The 23,186-nt window shown below is 38.7% G+C and overlaps 2 protein-coding genes across 4 annotated transcripts; both read right to left on the reverse strand.

The window, feature by feature from the left end:
- Window positions 1–1,476: 1,476 nt before the first annotated feature.
- FAM220A (family with sequence similarity 220 member A) lies at window positions 1,477–18,423 on the reverse strand. 3 transcript variants are annotated; one of them, XM_050966741.1, is made up of 5 exons: window positions 17,650–18,423; window positions 13,611–13,711; window positions 5,061–5,220; window positions 3,287–3,467; window positions 1,477–2,202 (listed from the first exon to the last, which is right to left on the reverse strand). In XM_050966741.1, exons 1-5 carry the CDS (start codon window positions 18,421–18,423, stop codon window positions 2,033–2,035), a joined length of 1,386 nt encoding a protein of 461 aa, XP_050822698.1. In that variant the 3' UTR covers window positions 1,477–2,032. The 3 variants fall into 3 exon arrangements, with proteins under 3 accessions (XP_050822698.1, XP_050822697.1, XP_050822699.1); XM_050966740.1 differs by having other exon boundaries at window positions 17,584–18,423; XM_050966742.1 differs by lacking the exons at window positions 5,061–5,220; window positions 13,611–13,711 and having other exon boundaries at window positions 17,584–18,423.
- LOC127057747 (small integral membrane protein 10-like protein 2A) lies at window positions 18,405–22,124 on the reverse strand. The gene is made up of 2 exons (XM_050966779.1): window positions 21,860–22,124; window positions 18,405–18,503 (listed from the first exon to the last, which is right to left on the reverse strand). Exons 1-2 carry the CDS (start codon window positions 22,034–22,036, stop codon window positions 18,483–18,485), a joined length of 198 nt encoding a protein of 65 aa, XP_050822736.1. The 5' UTR covers window positions 22,037–22,124; the 3' UTR covers window positions 18,405–18,482.
- Between the last annotated feature and the right edge of the window lie 1,062 nt (window positions 22,125–23,186).

Below are 23,186 nucleotides of genomic sequence, written 5' to 3' on the forward strand. Positions count from 1 at the left end.
GATAAGAAACTGTTTCATTTAAAATAGTAAAACATATCTCTTGACCTTTGAGAACATAAAAATTAGGTCTGTCAAGCAATTTTTAAAAAGCGTGATTTTTATTTTTAAAAATTGAATGATTAAAAAAATTAAGCAATAATAGAATATAATTTATTTAAATATTTTTTGATGTTTTCTACATTTTGAAATATATTGATTTTCATTACCACACAGAATACAAAGTGCACAGTGTTCACTTTATATTTTTTATTACAAATATTTGCAATGTAAAAAGCAAAAGAAAGAATTTTTCAATTCACCTAAATACAAGTACTGCAGTGCAATCTCTTTATCATGAAAGTTGAACTTACAAATGTAGAATTATGAAAAAAAACGGCATTAAAAAATAAAACAATGTACAATTTTAGCACCTACAAGTCCATTCAGTCCTATTTCCTGTTCAGCCAAGCACTCAAACAAGTTTGTTTGCATTTGCAGAAGATAATGCTGCTCACTTCTTATTCACAATGTCACTTGAAAGTGAGACTAGATGTTCGCATGGCACTATTGTAGCCAACATCGCAAGATATTTACATGCCAGATGTGCTAAAGATTCATATGTCCCTTCATGCTTCAACCACCATTCCAGGGGATGTGTGACCATGGTGATGATGGGTTCTACTCAATAACAATCCAAAACAGTCTGGACCGATGCATGTTCATTTTCATCATCTGAGGCAGATGCCAACAGAAGTTTGATTTTCTTTTTTCGTGGTTAGGGCTCTGTAGTTTCCACATTGGAATATTGCTATTTTAAGACTTCTGAAAGCAAACTCCACACCTCATCCCTCTCAGATTTTGGAAGGCACTTCAGATTCTTAAACCTTGGGTCAAGTGCTGTAGCTATCTTTAGAAATCTCACATTGGTACCTTCTTTGCATTTTGTCAAATCTGCAGCGAAAGTGTTCTTAAAATGAACATGTGCTGAGTCATCATCCAAGACTACTATAACAGGAAATATACGAACATAAGAATGACCTGGGTCAGCTCAAAGGTCCTTCTAGACCAGTATCCTGTTGTCCGACAGTGGCCAGTGCCAGGTGCCCCAGAGGGAATGAAAAGAACAGGTAATCATCAAGTGATCCATCCTCTGTCGCTCATTCCAAGCTTCTGGCAGAATGCATGTAAAATAGAGCTGGAGACATACAATTCTCCCTCAAGGAGTTCAGTCACCAATGTAGTTAACACATTATTTTTTTAATGAGCGTCATCAGCATGGAAGCATGTCCTCTGGAATGGTGGCCGAAGCATGAAGGGGCATATGAATGTTTAGCATATCTGGCACATAAATACCTTGCAATGCCAGCTACAAAAATCCCATGCAAATGCCTGCTTTCACTTTCTGGTGACATTGTAAATAAGAATGTGAGTTAGAATGGGAGTTCTATGATCTCAAGCATACGATATACAAGAAATAGCTTCTCTTAATTTAAACATTAAAAGGGGTCTCATTTTCAGAGGGTGAATGCTCAGCACTTTGATTATGCAGCTCCTTTAAGGGGTCTCAGGTTGGGCACTCAAATACTTGGTGACACCAAAAATCATTAGTCACTTCTTAAAATCTTGTCTTAAAAAATGTCACACATAAATAATCCAGAAAATACTTAGGAGCCAAATTGATGAACATCTCAATTTATAATGGTCTAAAAATATGATTCATTGTGTTAGTACAACTGAAATCAATATTCTCAGTATTTTTATACCTAAAAACTAAACAGTGTCAGTTTTATTATGCAGGAGATTATATGTATCCTTTCATGTATATGTTTGGTTGAGAACAGACAAAACCAGGAAGAGGATAAAATAACAGAAGGAAGAGGGCTAAGATATAAAAACTTACAGGTCTGCATAGCAGTATTTACCACTAAAAACTAATGTTAGCAAGCTGCCATGTCTCAGGTAAAAGCAGTACTGTAATGTCAAAAGTTTAAAATAGGTGTAATGTACAAAATTAAAATAGATATATTGGAAAATGCTATTATGCTTTACATCGTCAGGCAAACATTTTATTTTCAAGTTTCAGTTTTTTAATATGCATCTTTATGAATTTAGTTATAGTTTCATTACCAAAATTCTCAGCAAGTTGCACAGGTGTTAGATCTCCCAGGGGGCTTTCCACATCAGCTGCAGCATTCAGCAATAAATAGCAAATTCCCAAGTACCCTAGATGAAACAAAGATGGTGAAGAGGATTTTGGAGTCCAAGGACTTCCATTAATATCACACCTATATTTCTTGTATTTTGTGGAAAAACAAGATTACCTCACCTATTTTAAATATCTATTTAAATGTAAATGCACTATTTTAATTCCCAATACAATCTAAGACAACATACATGATTTCCAATAATATTGTTTTAACAATAAATTTGCACAGAATACCATATATCCATTTCCTGGAGTATAAATTAAAAAAGAAAACAGAATTTTAGGAGATTCTGGGAAAGTGGTTTTTTAGTAATAAAAACTTAGAACATTTTAACAGAATTGATCAACCTGCTTTTGTTAAAAACATATAATAAAGATGAACAGGTCTAACATCATATGCTAGCAGCACAATCAAAATGGAAAGATATATCAAACATGCTGTGATGAATAAGGGAATGACACGTATTTTCTGAATGTGTATGTCATAAAAACAAAAATGTACTAAGTCCAGTTATAAAAATCTGCAGACGACTAACAATTCTTCAATAAACAGAAAATCAAAAAGTCTCCTCCACACACAGGAAAAACCTTTTGCAAGTTGCCTGATACATAACTTTTTTCTTCTTCACAGACTAATCCTTCCATAAAATATTATTTAGGACATTCCTTTGTGTATCCTTATGTTCACAATGTCTTGGTCTATCCTGCAAACTTTTGCAAGCCAAGATTTGCAGAGAACAGTTTCCTGATATGGCTTTTTTTCCTAGCCACTAATATTCCCATGGAATATTATGCCATATTTTGTACAAACTACTCCCCCATCCCTTTTCAAAACATGGTTGTATTTCACTCAGATTTACCAGAGCTGAGATACCTATATTTTAAAATAGACAAAGAGGTCCTAATCACTTAAGGAATCATTTGATTCCTTAACTATAAGTACTGAATGGTCAACTGAAAAAGTAAAAAAAAAATCCAACAACATTCTTTGCTGTTTTTACATTATAAAGCCACATATACTGGTGTTTAAAAATAGAGTCCTCTTAGAAGTCTAAACGTCTGACAGCAACCATAGAAAATATGATGTGTGAGAAAGTTTACCATAGACAATAGCAAGATGTAGAGCAGTAGCTCCATCACACTGGGGATTTGGGAAATTCACATTAATACCAGGATAATGCAGCAGCAAAGATACAAGGTGCATTTTTCCAGTATTCACTGCAGCATGGAGTGGTGTGTTTCCATTTTCTGCTGCGTGGTTTACATCAGGTATGGGAAGTCCCTAGAACAAAAAATAATCAGGAAAACATTTTTGAGCTGAACAACCAAAACAGATTTACAATGAGAAAAGCAGCTATATTTCAGACCATAGAACTCCTCCTCCATATTCTGTATTAATAAAACATAAAGCCTTTTATCTCTGGGTAACGGGCTCAGATGTGTTCCAAACTGTAGTGATCAAAAGTCATTACACCCATCTGATGGCTGCTACCTGCGTGGAATTACTCAGTGATTTTTAGTCCCCTTCTTAGTGGAGACATCAAGCCTAATTCAATAGTCAGCTCTAAGTGGAACTCTTGTTCTCTCTAGGTTCTTTTACAGTGTCTGTCACCAAGGTGTTTGAGAAACATCTAGCCTCAGAAGGTAGACTCAGAACTGAATGGACATGAAGACTGAAGTACCCTCTCTCAAGGTGGGCTTCCACATAGATTAGAGGCATCATCAGCATAATAATGTGGGAAAACCTGCACTAATTCTGTAGCTCTTCTGTGGAAATATTATGTACAATAGCACTTAGGGGGCCTGGCCCAATCAGGACCCTATTGTGCTAGAAGCTGTTCAAAGATCAAGTAAGAGACAGGCCCTGACCTGAACAGCTTACACTCTAAACAAACAGGGCATCAATTTTCTTTGCAACCAGTCTTTCGCTTCATGAGCAAATTCACTTCCCATGTAATTTTTAAAATGAAAATTAACAATAATATTTTGGGCCTGCTGAGATCATCTCTCAGAAACCACTATTGCCAAAGAAAACAACAGTTTATGTGTGATGCCACAAAGTTCGATAGCCAGAGTTGGTGCCAAATTTGTCCCCAAACTGGGAAAGTCCAAAAAGCACATAAAGCACTTCCAAGACCTGTCAGCTTCTACTCATTAAGATGACTACCATAACTTAATGTAGGACTTCACAACCCAACTCCTCAGCTCTGGAGTTTGGAGTCTATTTCCCACTCCCACTAATAATCAACACCTGGGTTTAATTTTCCATTTCTTTTATTTAAATGTGCCCCTCACTGACACTTGGGAACAAGGCAAATTAAGTAACACTTCTGTCTATATTTTTAAACTATTATTGTTCCAGGCAGGGCCGACAAGAGGGGAGGGAAGCTGGTACAAATTACCAGGGCCCGGCTTCCCCGGCCGTTTAGCTGGTCCGCCATTGCTGGGGGGCTCAAAAAAATTTTTCACTAGGGCCGGAACCCATTCTCGGCGGCCCTGGTTCCAGATAACAGCTAAATGTAACAGAAATAATAGAGAGCAAAAAGTTATTTTCCTCTGTTTTAGCTTGTTTATTTATGCATTTGACAGACCTTTACATATAATTAGTTTCCCCTAATTTTGTGGTTCTTCCATACAAGAGGAGAGTGAACATTTTTAAGAATAGGAAAATATGATTGCAAAATAACAATCACTGGTGGAGTGACTCAAGAGCAGGGCAGAATCTGAGTCTTTTGCACTAAAAATATCAAATTAAGGAGCTCTGGATTAATTTTTTATACCCACGTCCTTTAGCCATACTAATTTGTTATAAACCCTTTAGAGTTCCTAATTAATACTTTTTTTGTATTTAATGTAACTTTTTCAGTCAACTGACCATGTCAAGAAAATAGTCCAGTATCTTTGGTTGGTCATATATAGTGGCTAAAAATATGAGATTTCGATTTTTTTCATCTACTGCACCAAGGTCAAGCTGCTGGTTTATAATAAGATAATGCAAGACATCAGCATATCCCAGCTGGACACTGTGTAGAGCTCTGAGGAAGAAGAAAAAAAATATATGTAACATTTCTTCATAAGAATGATAAAATGATAAAAATAATGCATGGAAGTTTGTAATAGGTTGATTACCAATGGTTGTTTACAGTTCTATATAATTTTCTAATAATTGAGAAAGGCAGTCATTAAAAATCTTATATAAACAGTCACCAAAAGTCCATTATAAAATAAGCCATTTTAAAAAATAGGAAGGGAGGACATTTTATAAACTTATGAGGATTTTTAGTGGTTTTCTATAACTGTGGAAGTCTATGGAGTATGCTATAACTTTGGCCATTTAACTGTTATGTATGTCAGTTGTTAATTTCTGACGTGCTTAAACTTAAATGTGACAGTGAATTTTTATTTTTTCCACTATTTGTATTTATATAGTCATGGTTGACCAAAGCTTTTAATTACTCCATAATTGGCAACAGGGAAATTGGGTGAAGGGAGAGCTCCTGTTCTAATACGTGCAATCTCTTCTTCATCCCCTCAAGTACTGCCATACTGCCATTTTTCTTTTTAAATCTGAGAGGGACAGGTGGTTGGGTAACTCTCTCCTTTTCATGTTCTCTGTATGTTTATATATCTCCTCACTATATGTTCCATTCTATGCGTCCCATGAAAGCTTATGCTCAAATAAATTTGTTAGTCTCTAAGGTGCCACAAGTACTCCTGTTCTTTTTGCGGATACAGACTAAACACGGCTGCTACTCTGAAACCTGTCACTAGAATAAATTGCCTAGGGAGGCTGTGGAATCTCCATCAATGGAGATTTTTAAGAACAGGTTAGACAAACTCCTGTCAGGAATGGTCTAGATAATTAGTCCTGCCATGAGTGCAGCAGACTGGAGTAGATGACCTCTCGAGGTCCCTTCCAGTTCTTTGATTGACTGCCATTATGGACACCATATTTAAGAGATTTTTAAACCAGTGTTAAAGCAACAAGAACACAGCTTTGTAATTGTCAAGAAAAAATTAAACTCCACATTAAGATTATTAAAATGAAACTAGTTCTAAAGCATGATCCAAACTGGTTTACAGTTTCTTACTTTAGGCTTCCATTCTGCCAGTATCCAAAGTTATATCCCTTTTTAAGCAAGGTTGATGCCAATGGCAATTAAAAATTAATTTCCTAATTCAGGTAACAGCTCATTCATAGAAGAAGTGTTCCTTTCCTATCAGATTTTCAGACTGTTTGGTTTAGCAAAAGGGATAAAATTGTCCTTCAAGTCAATAATTTGTCAGTCGTGGAATTTCTGCTAGGAACTGAAGTGCAACCCCTTCTCAAGCAGACCATCAGTTGAAGAATATCAAATGTACATAGCTAACAAAGGTTCATCAGGTATTTTCACTAATAAAAACATTTTTTATAATAATGATAGTAACAGTAGCCATTTGCAAACAGCAAAATGGTTTTAGATATTATTGTCTTAACAGTACAAATTTTAAAAAGGGGCCTAAAGCACTTGCTATAAAAGAGATAAAGAGACTCATTCAGACTACAATGGCTGTGTTCTGGATACTAGAACAAGACACATTAGAACGAGTTTAAAATTGAACAAGTGCCAAAAACAGCTTGACAAAGTGCCCATAAAAACCATCCTGAAATGACAACTCCCACAAGCTAGGAGGTTGCTGACACCTGCAAGTAATTGAGCCAAAGGAGAGAGTGTGATCAGAAGGTACAATTACCAACTACAAATGAATGACTGAGCATAAAAGGAAAGCATGAAGTAAGAAGAGTTTTGAAAGTCATGTTCAGCAGTGGTAACAATATAGGTCACAGAGTTTTTGAATTGACCATCAAATTGTGGAGAGGACGCAGGCACTAGACTGGAAGGACTTGGAAAGTGCTACAGTCTGTACAAACGCTATCACTCAAAAGCAGCAGGAGGGCGGCATAAGATGACAGGAGGCTGAACATTTAACTTATATCGGTCTGCCTTGATTAGTTTTCCTCTCAAGAGCCAGAGAGGAATGTAGGACAGAGAGACAGGCAAGTTTAACTTATGTAACATCCTCATATTTTCAGCTTAATAGAAAGATCATCATCCAGAAACCTGGCTCAAAATAACTCGCTGAAGGGGCACAGCAGGCAAGCCTTTAGGAAAAGGCTAGAGAGCACTATTAAAAAGTCTGTTTTTAAAAAATATTTAATTATATATATATATATATATATATATATATATATATATATATATATATATATATATATATATATATATATATATATATATAATAAATAATATATAAATAATTAAAAAAAATCACCTAGATGGGGCGAGGCTTCAAGGAAGATTTTGCAGTTAAGTGCTTCAGACTGATTAGTCCATGACCTAGACCAGAAATGGTAGCATTTTTTGAATGACACAAAAACAAGCAATTTTCATAACTTGTTTCTTTCACTCTAGGAAATCCTCCTTATGAGCAAAGATCAGAAACAAGAAATGATAGTGCTGCTCCAATCCTTGAGGAAGCCACTAGGCAGGAAATTTATCCTTGTGTGCCACCAGTGTGCATATTGGATTTGAAAGGTACACAAGAAAAGGCAGACGTGGATAAGGTTGATTCCCCTACTGAGGGGCTGCTGGTCTAGAGAAGATTTTTAATTTGTAAAAAGTCCAGCCTGAGAAATTTTACTTACTCTAGTGAGCAGCTACTTGCACAAGCAGTTTCACAGACCTCAGAAAGGATGACTTGTGAGAGTAATTGCTCATCAGAGCAATTAAAGTCTCCACCATCCGGCTCAAAATGAGAGCAAAGTTTCTGATGGTTGGTCTGTGGCACTTGGGCTTTTTGCTCAGTGAGCAACAGATAAGCATGCGTCTTTCAGGATTTTTTCTTCTTTTCTCTTTTGCTCTTGTGAACCCTTTCAATAGGAAACAGAGCTTTAGAAGAGTTACAACTTGTGGGTTTTTAAAGTCTGAGTTAAGAGGTTAAGGAATACATAATCTTTCAATATGTTTAGATACAATATTTGTAAAAAAACTTTGCACTTCTTACAACTCAGAAAATTTCAAAAAATTTTATAAGCACTAAACAGGTTGACAATAAGACCTCAAATTTTCCCCCTCAAAGGCAACATGCAAATTATTCGTTTAAAATTGGTTTTGTGCCCATTTTCTCTTTATAATACAAAAAGAACTGAAGAGATTTTTTTCTCTTTGCTTGTTTATTCAGCTTAGAAGTATCCAGAAAGTCACATCTAGCTTTCCCTATTTTTGCTGTAGGACTTTGTAGTGATCTCAGATGTTGATTAGGCAAACTCTGTCACTGCCTAACTGAAGAAGCTGGAGGACTGGATCTTTAGTAAAGGTGGCCTCTCTCACAAGCGCTTATTGGACTTTAAAGTTTTATATACTTACATTAATTTTCCCTTTTCTCAGTTGCTTAGCTGTGTCTGACTGATAGAATTTTGACATCAGGAGGCCAGAGTTCCATATCATATAAAAATCTGAATTTATTTAAAAAAAAAATGTACCAGCTTTCAGACTCTCTTTATGGCTCAGTGAAGAAGAAAAAAAATCTCTTCAACTTCTTTTGCAGGTGATTTTTAAAGAACAATCCTGCTATAATTGCATTAGAAACAACCTGGGAATAGCCAGTGTGTTATTGGAGACTTTAGATCATATGTCAAACATGAGCTCCTTCTGCTGCTTCAAAGGCAGCATTTTGCTAACCATGGCTTTTTCCACAAAAGAGAAACAGTGAATGTAATGCATCAGGTTTGACTTGCACATGACTTTGCTTCCAAAGCAGCGTACATTCCTGCAGCCATAGCTGAAGTGATGCTAAATGGCACAAAAAGGAGCAAAGGGCAGAAAGCTTGACTTTTGCAACTCACAGACTCATGAAGGAAAGAGAACCATTCAAACTTTTAAAAGTTACAGTAGACAAAAAAGCTGGATTTTCACTAACATTACAGCACTATGAAAATATGACTATATACATATATAAAAATGGCAAAGTTGTGACTTTACTATATGCTTTGTTAGGACATTTCTGTATTCATTTTTTCCTTTCCTTTGCTGCTTTGTTTCAATAGCCTTCTCCTCACTCAGTAAAAAAAAAGTTTTAGTTGTAAATGTGAATTTTGTGCTCGAGAAGGGTGCCATAATTGCCCTGGAGACCAAAGTCCTATTTTTCTACAGAATAAATATAGCACATAGAACAGCAGCAACATATTTTCCTCAGAGTGTCCTCCAACCTGCAGAAGTTATGACATTCCTCACCAAAGCCAGGAAGGCATTTTGTTCTCCATGTCTGGTCAATCCTGGTGTAATTTAGTAATAATTGTAGTGATGACTTGGGGTGGCTTTGTCAATTAGTAGTAATTGTGGTGGTAGCATGGTTGAAATCATGATCTTGAATTAAATATAAATTTTACAACAGAAATTGTTTAAGATTGAGGAAAAGATGGAGAGGAGGGAGTAAACTTGTTAGTTCAAGTATCTTAATCAGCAAACCTGGAAATGTAATTTTGGCATATCTGGTAAAGTGACTAGATATTCAAAATTAGCTTGATCCCGAAGAAGTCATTCAGCAAGAGGAACAGAAGTTAAAGTCAAGATGCTAAGTGGTGAGTGGTTTGTTGAATACAGAAGAGCCACATTAAGCATGGCAGAGAAAGGGTCAGAGCATCCCCTCCTTATATGCATACAGAGGAGATCCTTCATGTGAGGATTTCTACCTGTATGTTTAGAAGGGAGAGGTGCTATCTCTAAGAGAGCCAGCACTGGACAGTCCAATAGGGCCTCTTCTGTAGCCCTCAACACCCACCTCTCAAGGAAAGTTTCACTTCATGGAGTTTTGCAGCATTTCTGGTCGTTTGAGAGTCATTAGAGATTGATCTGGGTCTTTTTTGGGATGTGGGGGGGAAACACACCCTCCTTGTTTTTTGAGACCAAGGACAGAAAAAAAGTGGTAGGACCCCAGCGTATTACATGAGGCTACTATCCTTAGCAGATAGGGTCACTGAGGTAGCTCTGCTTCTACAATTTATCCCAAGCCCTGTAAATCCTGACTGCAGGCCTGTTAGGGCCAGACATAAGAAGGCATATTCTCTCCTTCTTCCACATGCAGAATTACTACTCCTTTTAATGGAAGTCATGCACATGGACTGACTGAAACTATAGTTCTGGCCTCTAACTATCACTCCAAATAAAAAGGGCTGTCTTTTTTGTTTCAGCCTTTGTAACTTACACAAAGCTACTTCCATGGTACCATACAGGCTCTTGTTAAGAGTAGCTTGTGATTAAGAGTCACATTCCAATACAATGGTGCACCATCCTAGCCCTAACATGCAATTTCATACATACTACTATTTTTAAAATCCATAGGTGAACTCGGGTATTATGTAAAGATTATGCAAATTTAGACCTATCAGTTGGGAAATATCCTGGATTTGGATAAATCATTATTGGTGTATTACAACAGCTTATCACCTATGAGCAAGGAATGGATATAAAAAAAATACAAAGTATGAGAATATTTGCTGTATTATGAACTCAGCAAAATCTTTTGTGTAAGTTCTGGGCTGGATTCTATCTCTTAAAGAAACCAAACTTGTATGATAAGACACTGCTTCTCTTGTGAACTGGTTTACATATTCTCCAGGACAATGTCTTCATATTTGCGTACTGAGGATTCTCCCTTCCTCCCATACAATTCTCATTGTGGAAGGGATACTTGAGATAGAGTTTAGAGAGGACAGCAGCATCTTGATCTTATTTGCCACAGTGCCGCTATGACCTGTGTTTTGTAAGTTGGTTAAGTACTATGGTAACAGGCTATCTTACACTGCAGTTCATAAAATCAGAAAACAAAAAACAAGCAATTTATTTTTCAAAAACACTTATTTATTTTTTAAACAGTTTGATAAAACCATTGATTAGCATTTAGAGTTCAACTGTAAACAATCACAATAAGTTGCTATTGTGCATTAAACTTTATACATTTTTACACAACATTGCAGCAACAATCCATAGGAGCAAGTTAAATTCAGCATATTTGAGAATGGATTTGGCTATTGAAACACTGTACTGGAAAAATCTGTGCAGTCAGGTAAGTAAAATTATTCAAAATCTTGACGTTTAACTCCCTCCTGTGGTGTAAGTAAGCAGCATCATAATTCATCAGCTTCTATAAGTGTATATAGTGCTGGTGCTATATATTAAAAAGCCTGCTTTCACTCAGAACAAAATTTCAAGTTAACTACAGAAATTCCTTGCTCATGAGTTAGAGTTTCAAATAGACAAAAGTTATTGTAAGCATCTTTCCTTACACCAAATGGGTATGCCACATTTAGATACATTTGTAGTCCTTTTGGGCTGATACACTCTAGGAGACCTTCTCAATTCTTTAAAACTCTTACTGCAACATAAAGAATGACCAAAAAGAGTATATAGTTGTTATGTGTGCAAAAGCCTATAGTAAGAGTTTTAGCATTTACAGCCAAGACAATTCACATTACCATGCATATAAGCATTGAAAACTAAATTGTTACCCACCATTTAGGGATGGATTCTGTGTCATTGAAGCCAGTGGCAAGGCTCCCACTGACTTCAGCGGTGAAGATCAGGCACTAACTAATCTAGAGTTAGTTGGTTTTAAAGAGAGACTGTCAGCTTCAAAAATTACTTGTCATAACAGTAGATGGTAAATACTCCAGATTACTATAACTTTGTTCTCTAATCTTTTGGTTATTTGTTTCAGTTTGTTAACTTTAAAGTCAGTTTCCCCATCTGTATGGGTCTTCCACACACCAGAGAAACATAACTTTTTTTTTTAATTTTAAAAAGTAGTAACAAAAATGGGTACAGTTATACAGTCTGATACCATTCCTGAAAGTTCCTTAGATCACTTTTTGAAATGGACTGGGTTTCAAATTAACAGTATCACTTTAATGAACAGCTGAACCCGGGTCTTGATGTCAATGGCAGTTTTGGTTGCACAAAGAACACATCCTCAAAACACATCTCAATCCAAACCCAACCAAAAAAAGAATCAAGGACTGAAATTTAGAGCATGATGTTCAAACAATCACTTTCAGGCTATTATTCTGACATTTGGGTGTCAAAACGAGTAGTCACATAACTTTTTTTTCATGTTAAATACATTAAGGACATCAGTAAATATGAATGGGTCAGAGAAAACATCCTCTGCATTTTCATAAAGTGGACCTATGAATCATTTATTTGGGGAAGTGTATCATGTATTTTTACATGAGAAATGATAGATTTTAGTTTAATTTCAAGAGAGGTTCACCACATTAAAGATTAGTAAATAGAACTTATTTTTAAAGTTACTTTGCCTAAAGGATTCAACATCTTTCAAGTATTATAGAAAAAAGATCAACCCAATGTCATAAAACATGCCTCATTTAACACAATCATTATGAAAAAGATTGCAACCAGGTTTATTCAGACAATTCAGTATAACTCTTAAAAACTCATGACAGAGTATCTTACCAAGAAACCCAAGCAGCATAAATTAGCATGGTTAGTTTAGTTACTAGCTGCAGGCCTTGATAGATTTCATGCCACAAGTATCTGACAACATAAATAAGATTACAATTCACAATCACAACAATCAAAGGAGTGCGGATTTGGACTGTAAGGTAAATGTTTTTCAAAGCAGCTGGTTTAGAGAATAAAAACAAACAAAATAAATTTACCACTGAAGTGGTATATCTGCTAAGACTAATAGGTAAGCTCTGATAAGCTCTCGTGACAAATGTCAGTGTTCATTCACTGTCAAAATTTGTTACGATAACCTGATATAGAGGAGCCTATCCAAAACAGATGAGGGTAGTGATGTGGGCAGGAGGGAAGTATACAGGACCAAACCATTTTTTCTGCCAAACTGGTAAAAGTATGAGAAAGAGGCTAAGGATCTGCTGCTGTGAAGAACGTCCACATATTTTTTCCAGCACACAACGTAAAAAGTTCAGTCGAAGCACTTATGTTCCTCAAAACTCAGAAAGTTATCCACAACAAGCAGTTCCCACAATATATTGCAGGTATTCCTTGCCTGGGCCCATAGGTCCCTTGTGAGGTATACATGTAATTTACATGAATGCCAGTACCTACTAGCCTTGATATTTAGTACAGTTTCTACTGCTTTTTGAAGTTTAAACACTAAAAGGGCCAAAACAGTTTACACAGCATTCAAAACACATGGCTGTGGTTTTGCCTATATACATACAATTCTCCGCAGGCACACAAAAAAGGCTCAAGGCATTATTCATTATTTGTTTTAAACATACTTAAAGTGACCTTTAAAAACAGCAGTGCAGTATTTGCTTAAGTTCCACTTCAGTCACGAAACGTCTTTATAAAAAGTTACTAGATAATTCTCAATACTACATTTTTAATTTTCTTACCTTTCTTTAACCACTTCATTTGTTTGTTTTGTAGTAGCAGAAACAGAACTCTTGATATGTAGTTCAGGAACGAGCTTGGTACTGACCAATGCCTTATAAAACTGAATTTAAAAGCATTAAGTTGTTTAGTAACTAGTCTTATATTTTATTTTGATGTTTTAAATACTTCTGACTGATATCCATAACTTAGCAAACAAAAAATTGAAAGTATTTAAAAAAAAGCCATCTTCTAGTCTTTCAAAATTACCCACCCCACTAAAATATATTCTTTCCTATACAACAGATTTCTTAGGACAGCCTCAACCCTAGAGAAGCATTTAGTGTGAAAACTGATTCCTACAATAGATTTACTGAGACTATGAAACTCCCTGAAAACCAATTCAATGCTTTTAGTCCAGACATTTTCCCTTTTTTGAGATGAGATCAGCACATCAGGTATAGTGAAAAAATGTTAACGGTGTACACATAACTGTACACAGTAGCCATGTGTATAAATATTACACATCTAAGAAAGCCTACCTCCCCTTTGGTTTACAATTCTCCCTCACGGGGGAAGACACTGACATTTCTGTCTTGCTGTCTCTACCAGATAATTCTAGTAGTACAAGAATACTGCTTTCGATTTATGCTTCTCCAGCCTTGAAGTGCAGTGTATATATGGCATGTGAAATGCTACCACACTAACCCATCCTTCATTTCAGTCTCAGATGGAATGTTTAAGTTACCTTTTAGGTTTACAATAAATCAAATTCAAGGCATGTTAATTTATTAGAATGGATTTAACCCACTCAGAATTAACACTCTTTAAACATTGTTAAAAGATTACATAGAGATGACAAACGACAATTCAATCACCTTTCTGTGTGTAGTATCAGCGGGTACCCATGTTAGTCTATATCCACAAAAACAACAAAGAGTCCAGTGGCACCTTAAAGACTAACAGATTTATTTGGGCATAAGCTTTCATAGGTAAAAAACCCACTTCTTCAAATGCATAGAGTGAAACTTACAGATGCAGGCATTATTATACTGACACATGAAGAGAAGGGAGTTACCTCACAATTGGAGAACCAGTGCTGACAGGGCCAATTCAATCAGGGTGGATACAGTCCACTCCCAATAACTGATGAGGTGGTATTAATTCCAAGAGAAAGTTGCTTTTGTAATGAGCCAGCCACTCTGTCCCCATTCAAGCCCAAATTAATAGTGTTAAATTTGCAAGTGAATTTTAGTTCTGCAGTTTCTCCTTGAAGTCTGTTTCTGAATTTTTAACCAAAAAAAAAAAAAAAAATTCAGAAACAGTCTTCAAAGAGACCTCCTCATCAATAATTGGGAGTGGACTACATCCACCCTGATTGAATTGGCCCTGTCAGCACTAGGTTCTCACTTGTGAGGTAACTCCCTTCTCTTCATGTGTCAGTATAATAATGCCTGCATCTGTAAGTTTCACTCCAAGGATCTGAAGAAGTGGGATTTTTACCCACGAAAGCTTATGCCCAAATAAATCTGCTAGTTTAAAGGTGCTGCTGGACTACTTGTTCTTTCTGTGTCTAGTTATTGCAGACTGTTTAACCTGATCCCATGATCATGGCTGAAAGCCACACACTCAGGGAAGTTAACAGTCTTGTCATGGTGAAACATCTATACGATCAGGTTTGTAGTATACAATATTCATCATACTAGAAGTCCCTTCATAGAACAACAATTTGTTTGCAGTATTCAAAAGGAATGTTATAAGTCACCAGCACCCTACAATAGGCTTATGTAAAAACATTCTAGTCAGTCTGTTTTTGCTAGGTTTGTCTTTATGATGTTTAAAAAAAAAAAGGGGTGGGTGGGGTGGGAATCTATTTCTTACACCTTCATTTGCTCCTCCTTATTCCTGGACATTTGTGTACATCAAAATCATCTCTAAAAGTAACTGTGATGTTACAAAAAAGAAGAGGAATGATTAAGTAAGAAACATGCAGCCGGAAAAGATAAACTAAGGCACAAAGTGTTCAGCCTGGCCTTACAAGCATAAATAATTGCAGTACAATTTTTGTGCAAATAAGTACATTGTTCTTAGATGTCCATGCAACAATAAATGCAGATACAAAACTGGAACTCAGTGCAAAAAAAGGAGACTAACCTTTGAAACACTTAATGTATAGGAAAAGAGATCCTAATTCTTTGCCGGTATCCATAGCTTTAAAAATAAGAAAATCTTATGTCACCTGCCCCAGAAAAGTAGCAGGGAGCATAATTTCTAAATTAACAGTTTTCATCCTTTCCCATAATAGATAAGTAGCTTCTGATAATTTAATCTACAACTCAGTATTTGACTTTTTAGAGAACTGTCAGATTTCTAATGCTATTGACTGTGTAGTCTCACCGCGCAGAACTAACTCTGAGCTTTTACTAAAAACAATAAAGTGGACATGAGTTATATAACATATAATGGTTCCATTACAGTCTATGGGACAAAGTCTAATTTTTGCCCAAGACAGCAACAGCTCGCTCACAGCTGTTTACTATTTATAATGTATGACTACTCTGACATCTCTGCTGATTGTGTAACTGGTACACATGTGATCTAAGGTCTAAAACTACATATGTAGTTTTAAAGTGCACATAATTTTATTTCATTTTCTAAATTTAGAAATATTTTTTAAACACAGAAGTCAGTCCATATGTGGGACTCAAAGCAAATAAAAGACGACTTCTGAAAGCAAGAAGAAGAGAAACTTTTCTTCACTCCTAGAAGCCTAAAGATGTATTGAGTTATCTTTAGAATTTTGTAAATCATAACCTGGGGCATTGAAATCAATAGGACTACTCATATGAATAAGGATTTGTGGAATCAGTTCCTAAGGGCCAAATTCTCCAACGCAATGTGGCTAATTTGCAGAGAATTGTTGACATAAGCTTGTCCAAAGAAGAGTTTAATGAGCTTAGGAAGGATCATTTCAGGGTAAGGATGACCTTTCAGTGTTGCAGAGGCACTGTAAACATTTGTATACCAGCCTGCCAGCATTGCAGGGAAAAGGGGACATGGCCCTATGTTTTGCACATTTCTGGTCCCTACACACTGTTTGCTGCCCTCAGGATGCATTGGGACCAAGTCTCCACAGAGCTACAACAGGATCAGGGGAATGCAAAAAATTAGAGTTTTATATCCACCTTTGCACACCTCAACCTCAATGCTCTGAGCAGATCAGCTACTCTACACCCCACCCTCACCCCCCAGAGTAGGCTTCATATTTCCAGTAAGATTCATAACGAAGGTTTGTTTTTAAAGAAAGGACACACAATCCTCCTGCAAATATAGTTCGTTATAAGGGAGACATTGATAGGTCTTTGTCTAAAGCTCACCAGCAAGTTTCATTCAAGATATTCTTGAAATGAAACTAACACCATTTCTCTTAAAAAGACAAAACAAAACAAAAAACAAACCAAAAAAACCCACTGTTTTGAGAGGATGTCCTACACTGGAGTTCTCACCTTCAGAATCTCTCAGTTAATTGATATACACAATAGCTTTTGGAGTCACAGGTTTAAAAAAAAAAATGTGCTGAGATAGACGGATTGCATTCTACAGGTAAGAACTTTCCAACAGGGGACTATAAATACCAGTCAAAAAGCACAGCTTTAGCTCAGACCCTTAAAAAAGATCAGCGCTGTAAAATTAAAGCCAAAAACTGTTCCAGACAAGCATTAATGTGAGAAACTCATTTGAGAGCTGCATGAATCCTAAATAAGTCAAATTAAAATCTTCTGAGCCCAGAAGTTATGGCATTCTATATAATATTCCCCATTACTTACTAGACAAGAGTGTTTTATTAGCAACTCCAAGTGCCATTTAATTTAGTTGCATAGCTCTCACTAAAACCTGAACTCTTAATTTGTCTCAGCACTGTTTGATTTAATCAGATATATTTTTCTAATATTAAAAACAGACATTATTAAAATTTCAGCATTATTTTGCTTTTACCTTCACTACTGCATGCCAGAGATTTGCTAGTGCAAAAGCTCGTACAGCTAGTAGCCACTGTGTTACCTGAGGATTATTTGTTGTATATTTTATACTTGAAAGCATTTTTTTATATGCAGTTGTTTGCTCTGAAGACATGACATTTAAATAATCAAGGAAAATACACGGTTTCTGGTTGCTCAGTAGTCCCATAGGATATTCACTCAAGGAGGAAGCAAGGATGGAATGCAGATCAGAAGGTTGCAGTTCAGAATCCAACTTCTCAAGAAATGCAAGTTGCAATTCATCCTCAATAATACCCATTTCTAATTCCAACAATTGCCTTTTTTGATTGTACTGTAGCTCTGACAGCCAGAAATGTGCAAAATGTACAAAATTATCTCCAGTGCAACACCAGACGCCCAAGTCACTAATGGAATTATATGCTTTCTCCAGCCAATCTGTCACAGAAGTACTTTCAAAGTGGTTAAAAACCTTATCAAGTCGTCCTCTCTCAGGTGAAAAGAGCAGATGAGATGAATCCTTTGAAGAGACAGCTGCACTTAAATTTAACCTTGTTGGTTCACTCAAATGAGGAGGCATTTTCTTGCCGATATGAGGCAAAGGTACAGCCTTAAACAAAGAACAATTCCTGATCTTAAGAGAAAAGAATTCTTTCTGTAAGCTACTATTAACATCAACTTGAGAATTCTTCAACAAGGAACATACATCTGGAAGGTGAAGGATCTCATTTTGGCTATTTGGGCCACTTTCACATAAACGTTCATGGTTTAAATCGTCTTCCTCCTCCATATTCATATGTGAGACAATCATAGCTCTTCTGTCCTTCAAACTTTGCATTTTGTTAGACAGCAATACAGACTATTATTAACCCTAGTTGCAGCACAGCAAGTCACAAGTCAATGGATCTCAATATGAACCTGAAAGAAAGAATGAATACAGGAAATTAACTCATGGTCAGTTTCCATCTTCAATTGCTTCTCTTACACCTTTTTTTCATATCCAAACAACATTATCAGTATTACCAGGTATTATTAGAGATCTCCATATCATGAAGGAAAAAAAGATTAGCTCAACAGCAGAATGTAGTTGAGGAACCTAATAGTATAGTTTGTAAGGAGGTCCCCCTAACTCTTTTCCTTGAATATGTTCAAGGAGATTTATCCTACACTGCTGAAAGTGGATACTAATGCTATTAATTTTAACAGGTTCTAAAAAATGTTATTTCTATACACAAAATATAAGATCATGGACTCTGATAGCAAGTGTCACTCTACTATGCTGCACATTTAATGCTGGTTTCTCCTCTTTTGCAGTTTAAACTCACTGAGTTAGAACTTACCTTTGTTGGGTGGTGGAAAGCGTCACAGGTGACTCAGCGAATAAGACATCTGAAAACTTATTGCATGACAATACTCTCTACTTTAACCAATAAGATTGCAGTATTTAAGTGATCAGAGACTTAACATCAGAGATCAGTTTTAAATGTCTCTCTTCCTTTAATTTTTAAACATGGACATTAAAATCAGAGGCAAAGTCTCAATTATTATGTCCATCAAAGCTGTTTTTAATAATGTTTCATTTTTCCCCAGACATGTTTGCGTGTGCTACTTTCTGTACTTGCTAACTTTGTATCAAGGCACTCAGTGAAAAACTGCACAACTATAAGCCCTCAGCAGCGGGTTAAGTGCCTGGAAAACATTCACACTGACTGGCACATACAGCACATGGAACAATATGCGCAACTCAGAGGAAAGACTACCAGGCAAACTGATTGCACAAGTATGACTAGGGGTTACAATGTATATTGCAACAAATCAAGACGCTGACCGTGTTACAAGATGACCACCATCTGCCAACACAGGCAGTAGACAGGGATGAAATAGCTGCCATGGTTACTAACTGAATACTGTCTGTGGAGCTACACATGGCTTATATCCAGACATATCACTAACTGTTTACAAATTTAAAGGAGTTGTAGCACAGAAAGACAGGTGCAAGAAGAAAACATCTCCATATCAACATCATCAATCCTCTGGTCCATTCAGTCTCCTTATCAGTTTATTATTCTATTTGCTAGATTTAGAAGTTTCATCCTTTATGGGCCTCAACTGGTAATAACATCTGTCCTCTAACATACCATAACCAAGCTTTCAGAGACCTTCTCTATAGTCACTTCCCCCCGTCCCCTTCTCCCTTTCCACTGAGTAGCTGCTTGATCTGCATGAAAGGCTGTTCAAGTGCATGCCTCGTGAAGGCCCTCTTCTGTCGCCAGTGAAGTCAACAGCAAAACATTCACCACCTTCTGTGAGAGAGTAGGCTCACATCCTAACAATCTGTGTAAAGGTCCAACCCCCCAGATTATGAGTTTCCAATACCCATTGGGATGGATGAAATAGAGGGAGCTCTGCATCTTGCAAGAGCGGGCTCCAAATAGTTTGTTTTACATTTAAATCAAAAGCTTATAAATGTATATTTTAGTGTAAGCATCAAGTTATCCTGGGTTTCCTAGTAGGACAATTTTTCTTGAATTTGAAAGTTAATCTCTACCAGAAAACTAATTTTTACTGCTCCTTTGGGTAGTTATGCTGATTTTGTTTCAACCTATATATGCTAATAAAATTATTTAGCCAGACAGAAACTGGAACACTAAACACAGCATGTATCCTACAAAGAAGACAAGATAACATGCAAGCTGAAGGACTGGAATAATAGTCACTTATTGCTTATTACAGTGACTGCTGTGCAGGATCAGATAACAGCATAACCACAATGTACTGGTCTTTGTTTTTAAATTTACACAACAGGATGTGACTCCTGGGGGAATTCTATCCCACTGCATGTGTGCAGAATTCACGTCACCTGCGGATTTCTTGCCTTCCCCACAGAAAAATTGCTTTCTAAAAGGGAAGCTGCAAGACCAGTCATGCACCACTCCCTAGCAGTGCAGGTACATCATTTCAGGCACCTGGAGTAGCCAGCAGAGAGGTAAATAACCACAGGGCTGGGGACACTCCAGTTAGTGGCTTCTACCCTGAGCTGGGATCAGCTGCTAGTCCCCTCTGGGCTGGAGGCAGGACAGGACAGGACTTCCTCTTCCCCTGCAAGGGGATGACTGGGGCTGTGTCAGACCCACCTCCAGAAACCTCCCCCAGCTGCAGGAAGCTCATCATCCTCCCCTGCTTTATGCCCCCATTGCTCCTCAGCTGTGGGGAGAGGGGTCACTGTATGGGAAGCTGCTCCACCATCCACCCAACCCCCATGCATCTGGGCCTCCCATACCCAGATACCCCTGCCAAACCTCACATGGTATATCCAGAACTCCCCTAGCGCTCCATACCCAAACCCCACCCCACTAAACCTCAACCCCTGCATCTGGAGCCCCCCTGCACCCAGACCACTGCCCACTGAGCTCCCTGCACTCAAACCCCTATCCTAATGCCTGAGCCCCCACATCCAGACTCCCCCCACTCACCCCCAATTAGCTGCACCCAGACCACTGCCCCACCAAGCCCCACTCTCCCATCACCCAGACCCCCTACTGAGCCCCAAACATCTTCACCTGGAAGCCCCTGCAGAGTCCTATTGCCCCTGCATCTGGAAGCCCCCCAAAGAGCTTGTGCACATCCAGATGCCCACGACATCTAAACCTCCCCACTGAGCTGCCTGCATCCAGAGTCTCCCACACCTGAATCCCCCCCACTTGGATCCTGCATGGTTGAGCCTGCCTGCCCCACACCTGGTGCACCTGGCATAGAGGGGCAGGGCCACAGGGTGTTTCTGGGGCAGGGGCAAGCCCAGTCCTTATCTCATGCTGTGTCAGGGTTAGGTGCAGCCTCACCACTGAGTCCATATCCTGGGGCTGGAGAGAGCTGCAGGGTGATCTCCCACCTTCATGCAGCCAGTGGCCTGTGCGCCCCACAGCCATGCTGGAGCCTCGGCATTTATTTCTTAACAAATAAAATGTGCAGAGTTTTTAAATGTTGTGTGCAGAATGCCCTCACGGCTAAGGATGTGCACAAAACGCATCACAGCCACAACCTGCCGTTCACTCCAGTTGGGACTGAGCACAAAAGTTTCTCTTTAGTCAGATTAAAAAGACAACAGTGCCCTCAGTCCCTGGCAGCACAGGGTGCTTCGCGGGCACCTGGTCCAACCTGCCAGGGAAGAGTTAGTAACCCCAGCAATGGCCTGACTCAAGCGGAGTCACGTCCGCCTCCCCTCCCGCAAGCCCCCCGGCGGCGGGGGCGGAGAATGCAGCCCCTCCCCCATTCACCTGCAGCCTGACGTTGAGCATCATGGAGGCCACGATGTAGAGATAGGGGAAGTTGATCCGGAGCTTCCAGGCCAAGTCGAAGAAGATGAGCAGGGTCCTGGTCAGCCCCTTGCAGAAGACCCCGTAGGACCTGGCGGCGGCCGATTGCGAGAGCAGGGCGGACAGAGCCGCCGCCATATACACCCCGCCCCCACCGGGCGCTCGGACTGCCCCGCCCCCACTCTGTGCTGCCCCGCTGGGGAGCCGATCCGGGGCCTCTCACCGCCCCTCAGCCTCCCCCAGCCCAAAGAGCCAGGACGTCGATCGCAACGGGGGAGACGGGAAGGAGGCAGGACACCTATGAAATTTACATACGCAGGTCCACCGCTTGCCACGTCACAGCGGTTTTGCGTTATGACGGCACGGCGCAGCGACGCAGGCTAGGGGGCTACAAAAAGCGACTGGGCAAAGAGCTCCTTCCCCAGCGCCTCCCACCTCAGGATTGGGCGCATGCGTATTAAGACTATGAACGCGTTTCAAGCCGAGAGAGGGAGGGCAGTGCCGAACTGTCCTTACCAGCAGAACAGGCGGGAACGAAGCAGGGAGGGACTGGGGGCGCTTGGGCCCCCTTCCCCTGTGGAGGAGAACAGGCAGCGGGGCAGGGCGAGGCCAGCGCAGACTCTGGCTACCTTACCTTTGCCAAGGGCAGGCTGAGTGCTGACTAGCTCAGGCTCTGCCCTAGTCTTCGTATTCGGGAAGCAGAGGGAATTCTGTGAGGGTCTTCCCTTGAGTCTGCTGGATACAAGCTTGACAGGGTGACCCCCTGGGTGCCCTGCTGCATCAATAAGAAAGAGTGTTGCTCTGAGTTCTTCCTGCCTAGGTCCAGGCTGAATCCCTGTTCTGTGTTTTCATAGGAAGTATATTTTGCATTCATTTTATTCTGGCACAAGCACCCTATAAGTGCTGAACAGCTGTTCTAGCAGGCACATCAACCAAACACTTCTCCATGCAAATATTTTTTTTTAAATAAACCACATTCTTTGCACCACTTAGGCAGCCAGACAGCTATCCCTAAACCAAGAGAAAAGTTCATTTTGCTTTAGTCAAAGCTTTATTTAAATTTTAATAGTACAGGATTGAAGTACCATTCATCCATGGATTTTCAATACACTTTGCAAAAGTTTATCGCAAACCCTCCAGGATAAATTAGCAATAATTTATACTCACTTTACAGATGGAGAAACAGGTACAGAAATGTGGTGACTTGCCCAGTACAATAAGCCAGTGGCAGAGTGAGCAATAGAAATGATTTCAGGGTGCTGATTTTTCTTCCACACCAGAGGGAAAC

This window comes from Gopherus flavomarginatus, chromosome 9 (genome assembly GCF_025201925.1).
Source record: "Gopherus flavomarginatus isolate rGopFla2 chromosome 9, rGopFla2.mat.asm, whole genome shotgun sequence".
Lineage (NCBI taxonomy): Eukaryota > Metazoa > Chordata > Testudines > Testudinidae > Gopherus > Gopherus flavomarginatus.

What these genes read in the sequence shown, in the direction of transcription:
- FAM220A (XM_050966740.1), bottom strand. Translation starts at nt 18,423, where the DNA reads ATGCAAAGTTTGAAGGACAGAAGAGCTATGATTGTCTCACATATGAAT. An exon ending in TCTGGCATGCAGTAGTGAAG is followed by an intron (nt 13,712 to 17,583) that starts GTAAAAGCAAAA and finishes TTTTAAATTCAG; the next exon opens with TTTTATAAGGCATTGGTCAG. An exon ending in ACATCTTGCTATTGTCTATG is followed by an intron (nt 2,203 to 3,286) that starts GTAAACTTTCTC and finishes TGTTTCATCTAG; the next exon opens with GGTACTTGGGAATTTGCTAT.
- LOC127057747 (XM_050966779.1), bottom strand. Translation starts at nt 22,036, where the DNA reads ATGGCGGCGGCTCTGTCCGCCCTGCTCTCGCAATCGGCCGCCGCCAGG. An exon ending in TGCTCAACGTCAGGCTGCAG is followed by an intron (nt 18,504 to 21,859) that starts GTGAATGGGGGA and finishes TCTTTCTTTCAG; the next exon opens with GTTCATATTGAGATCCATTG.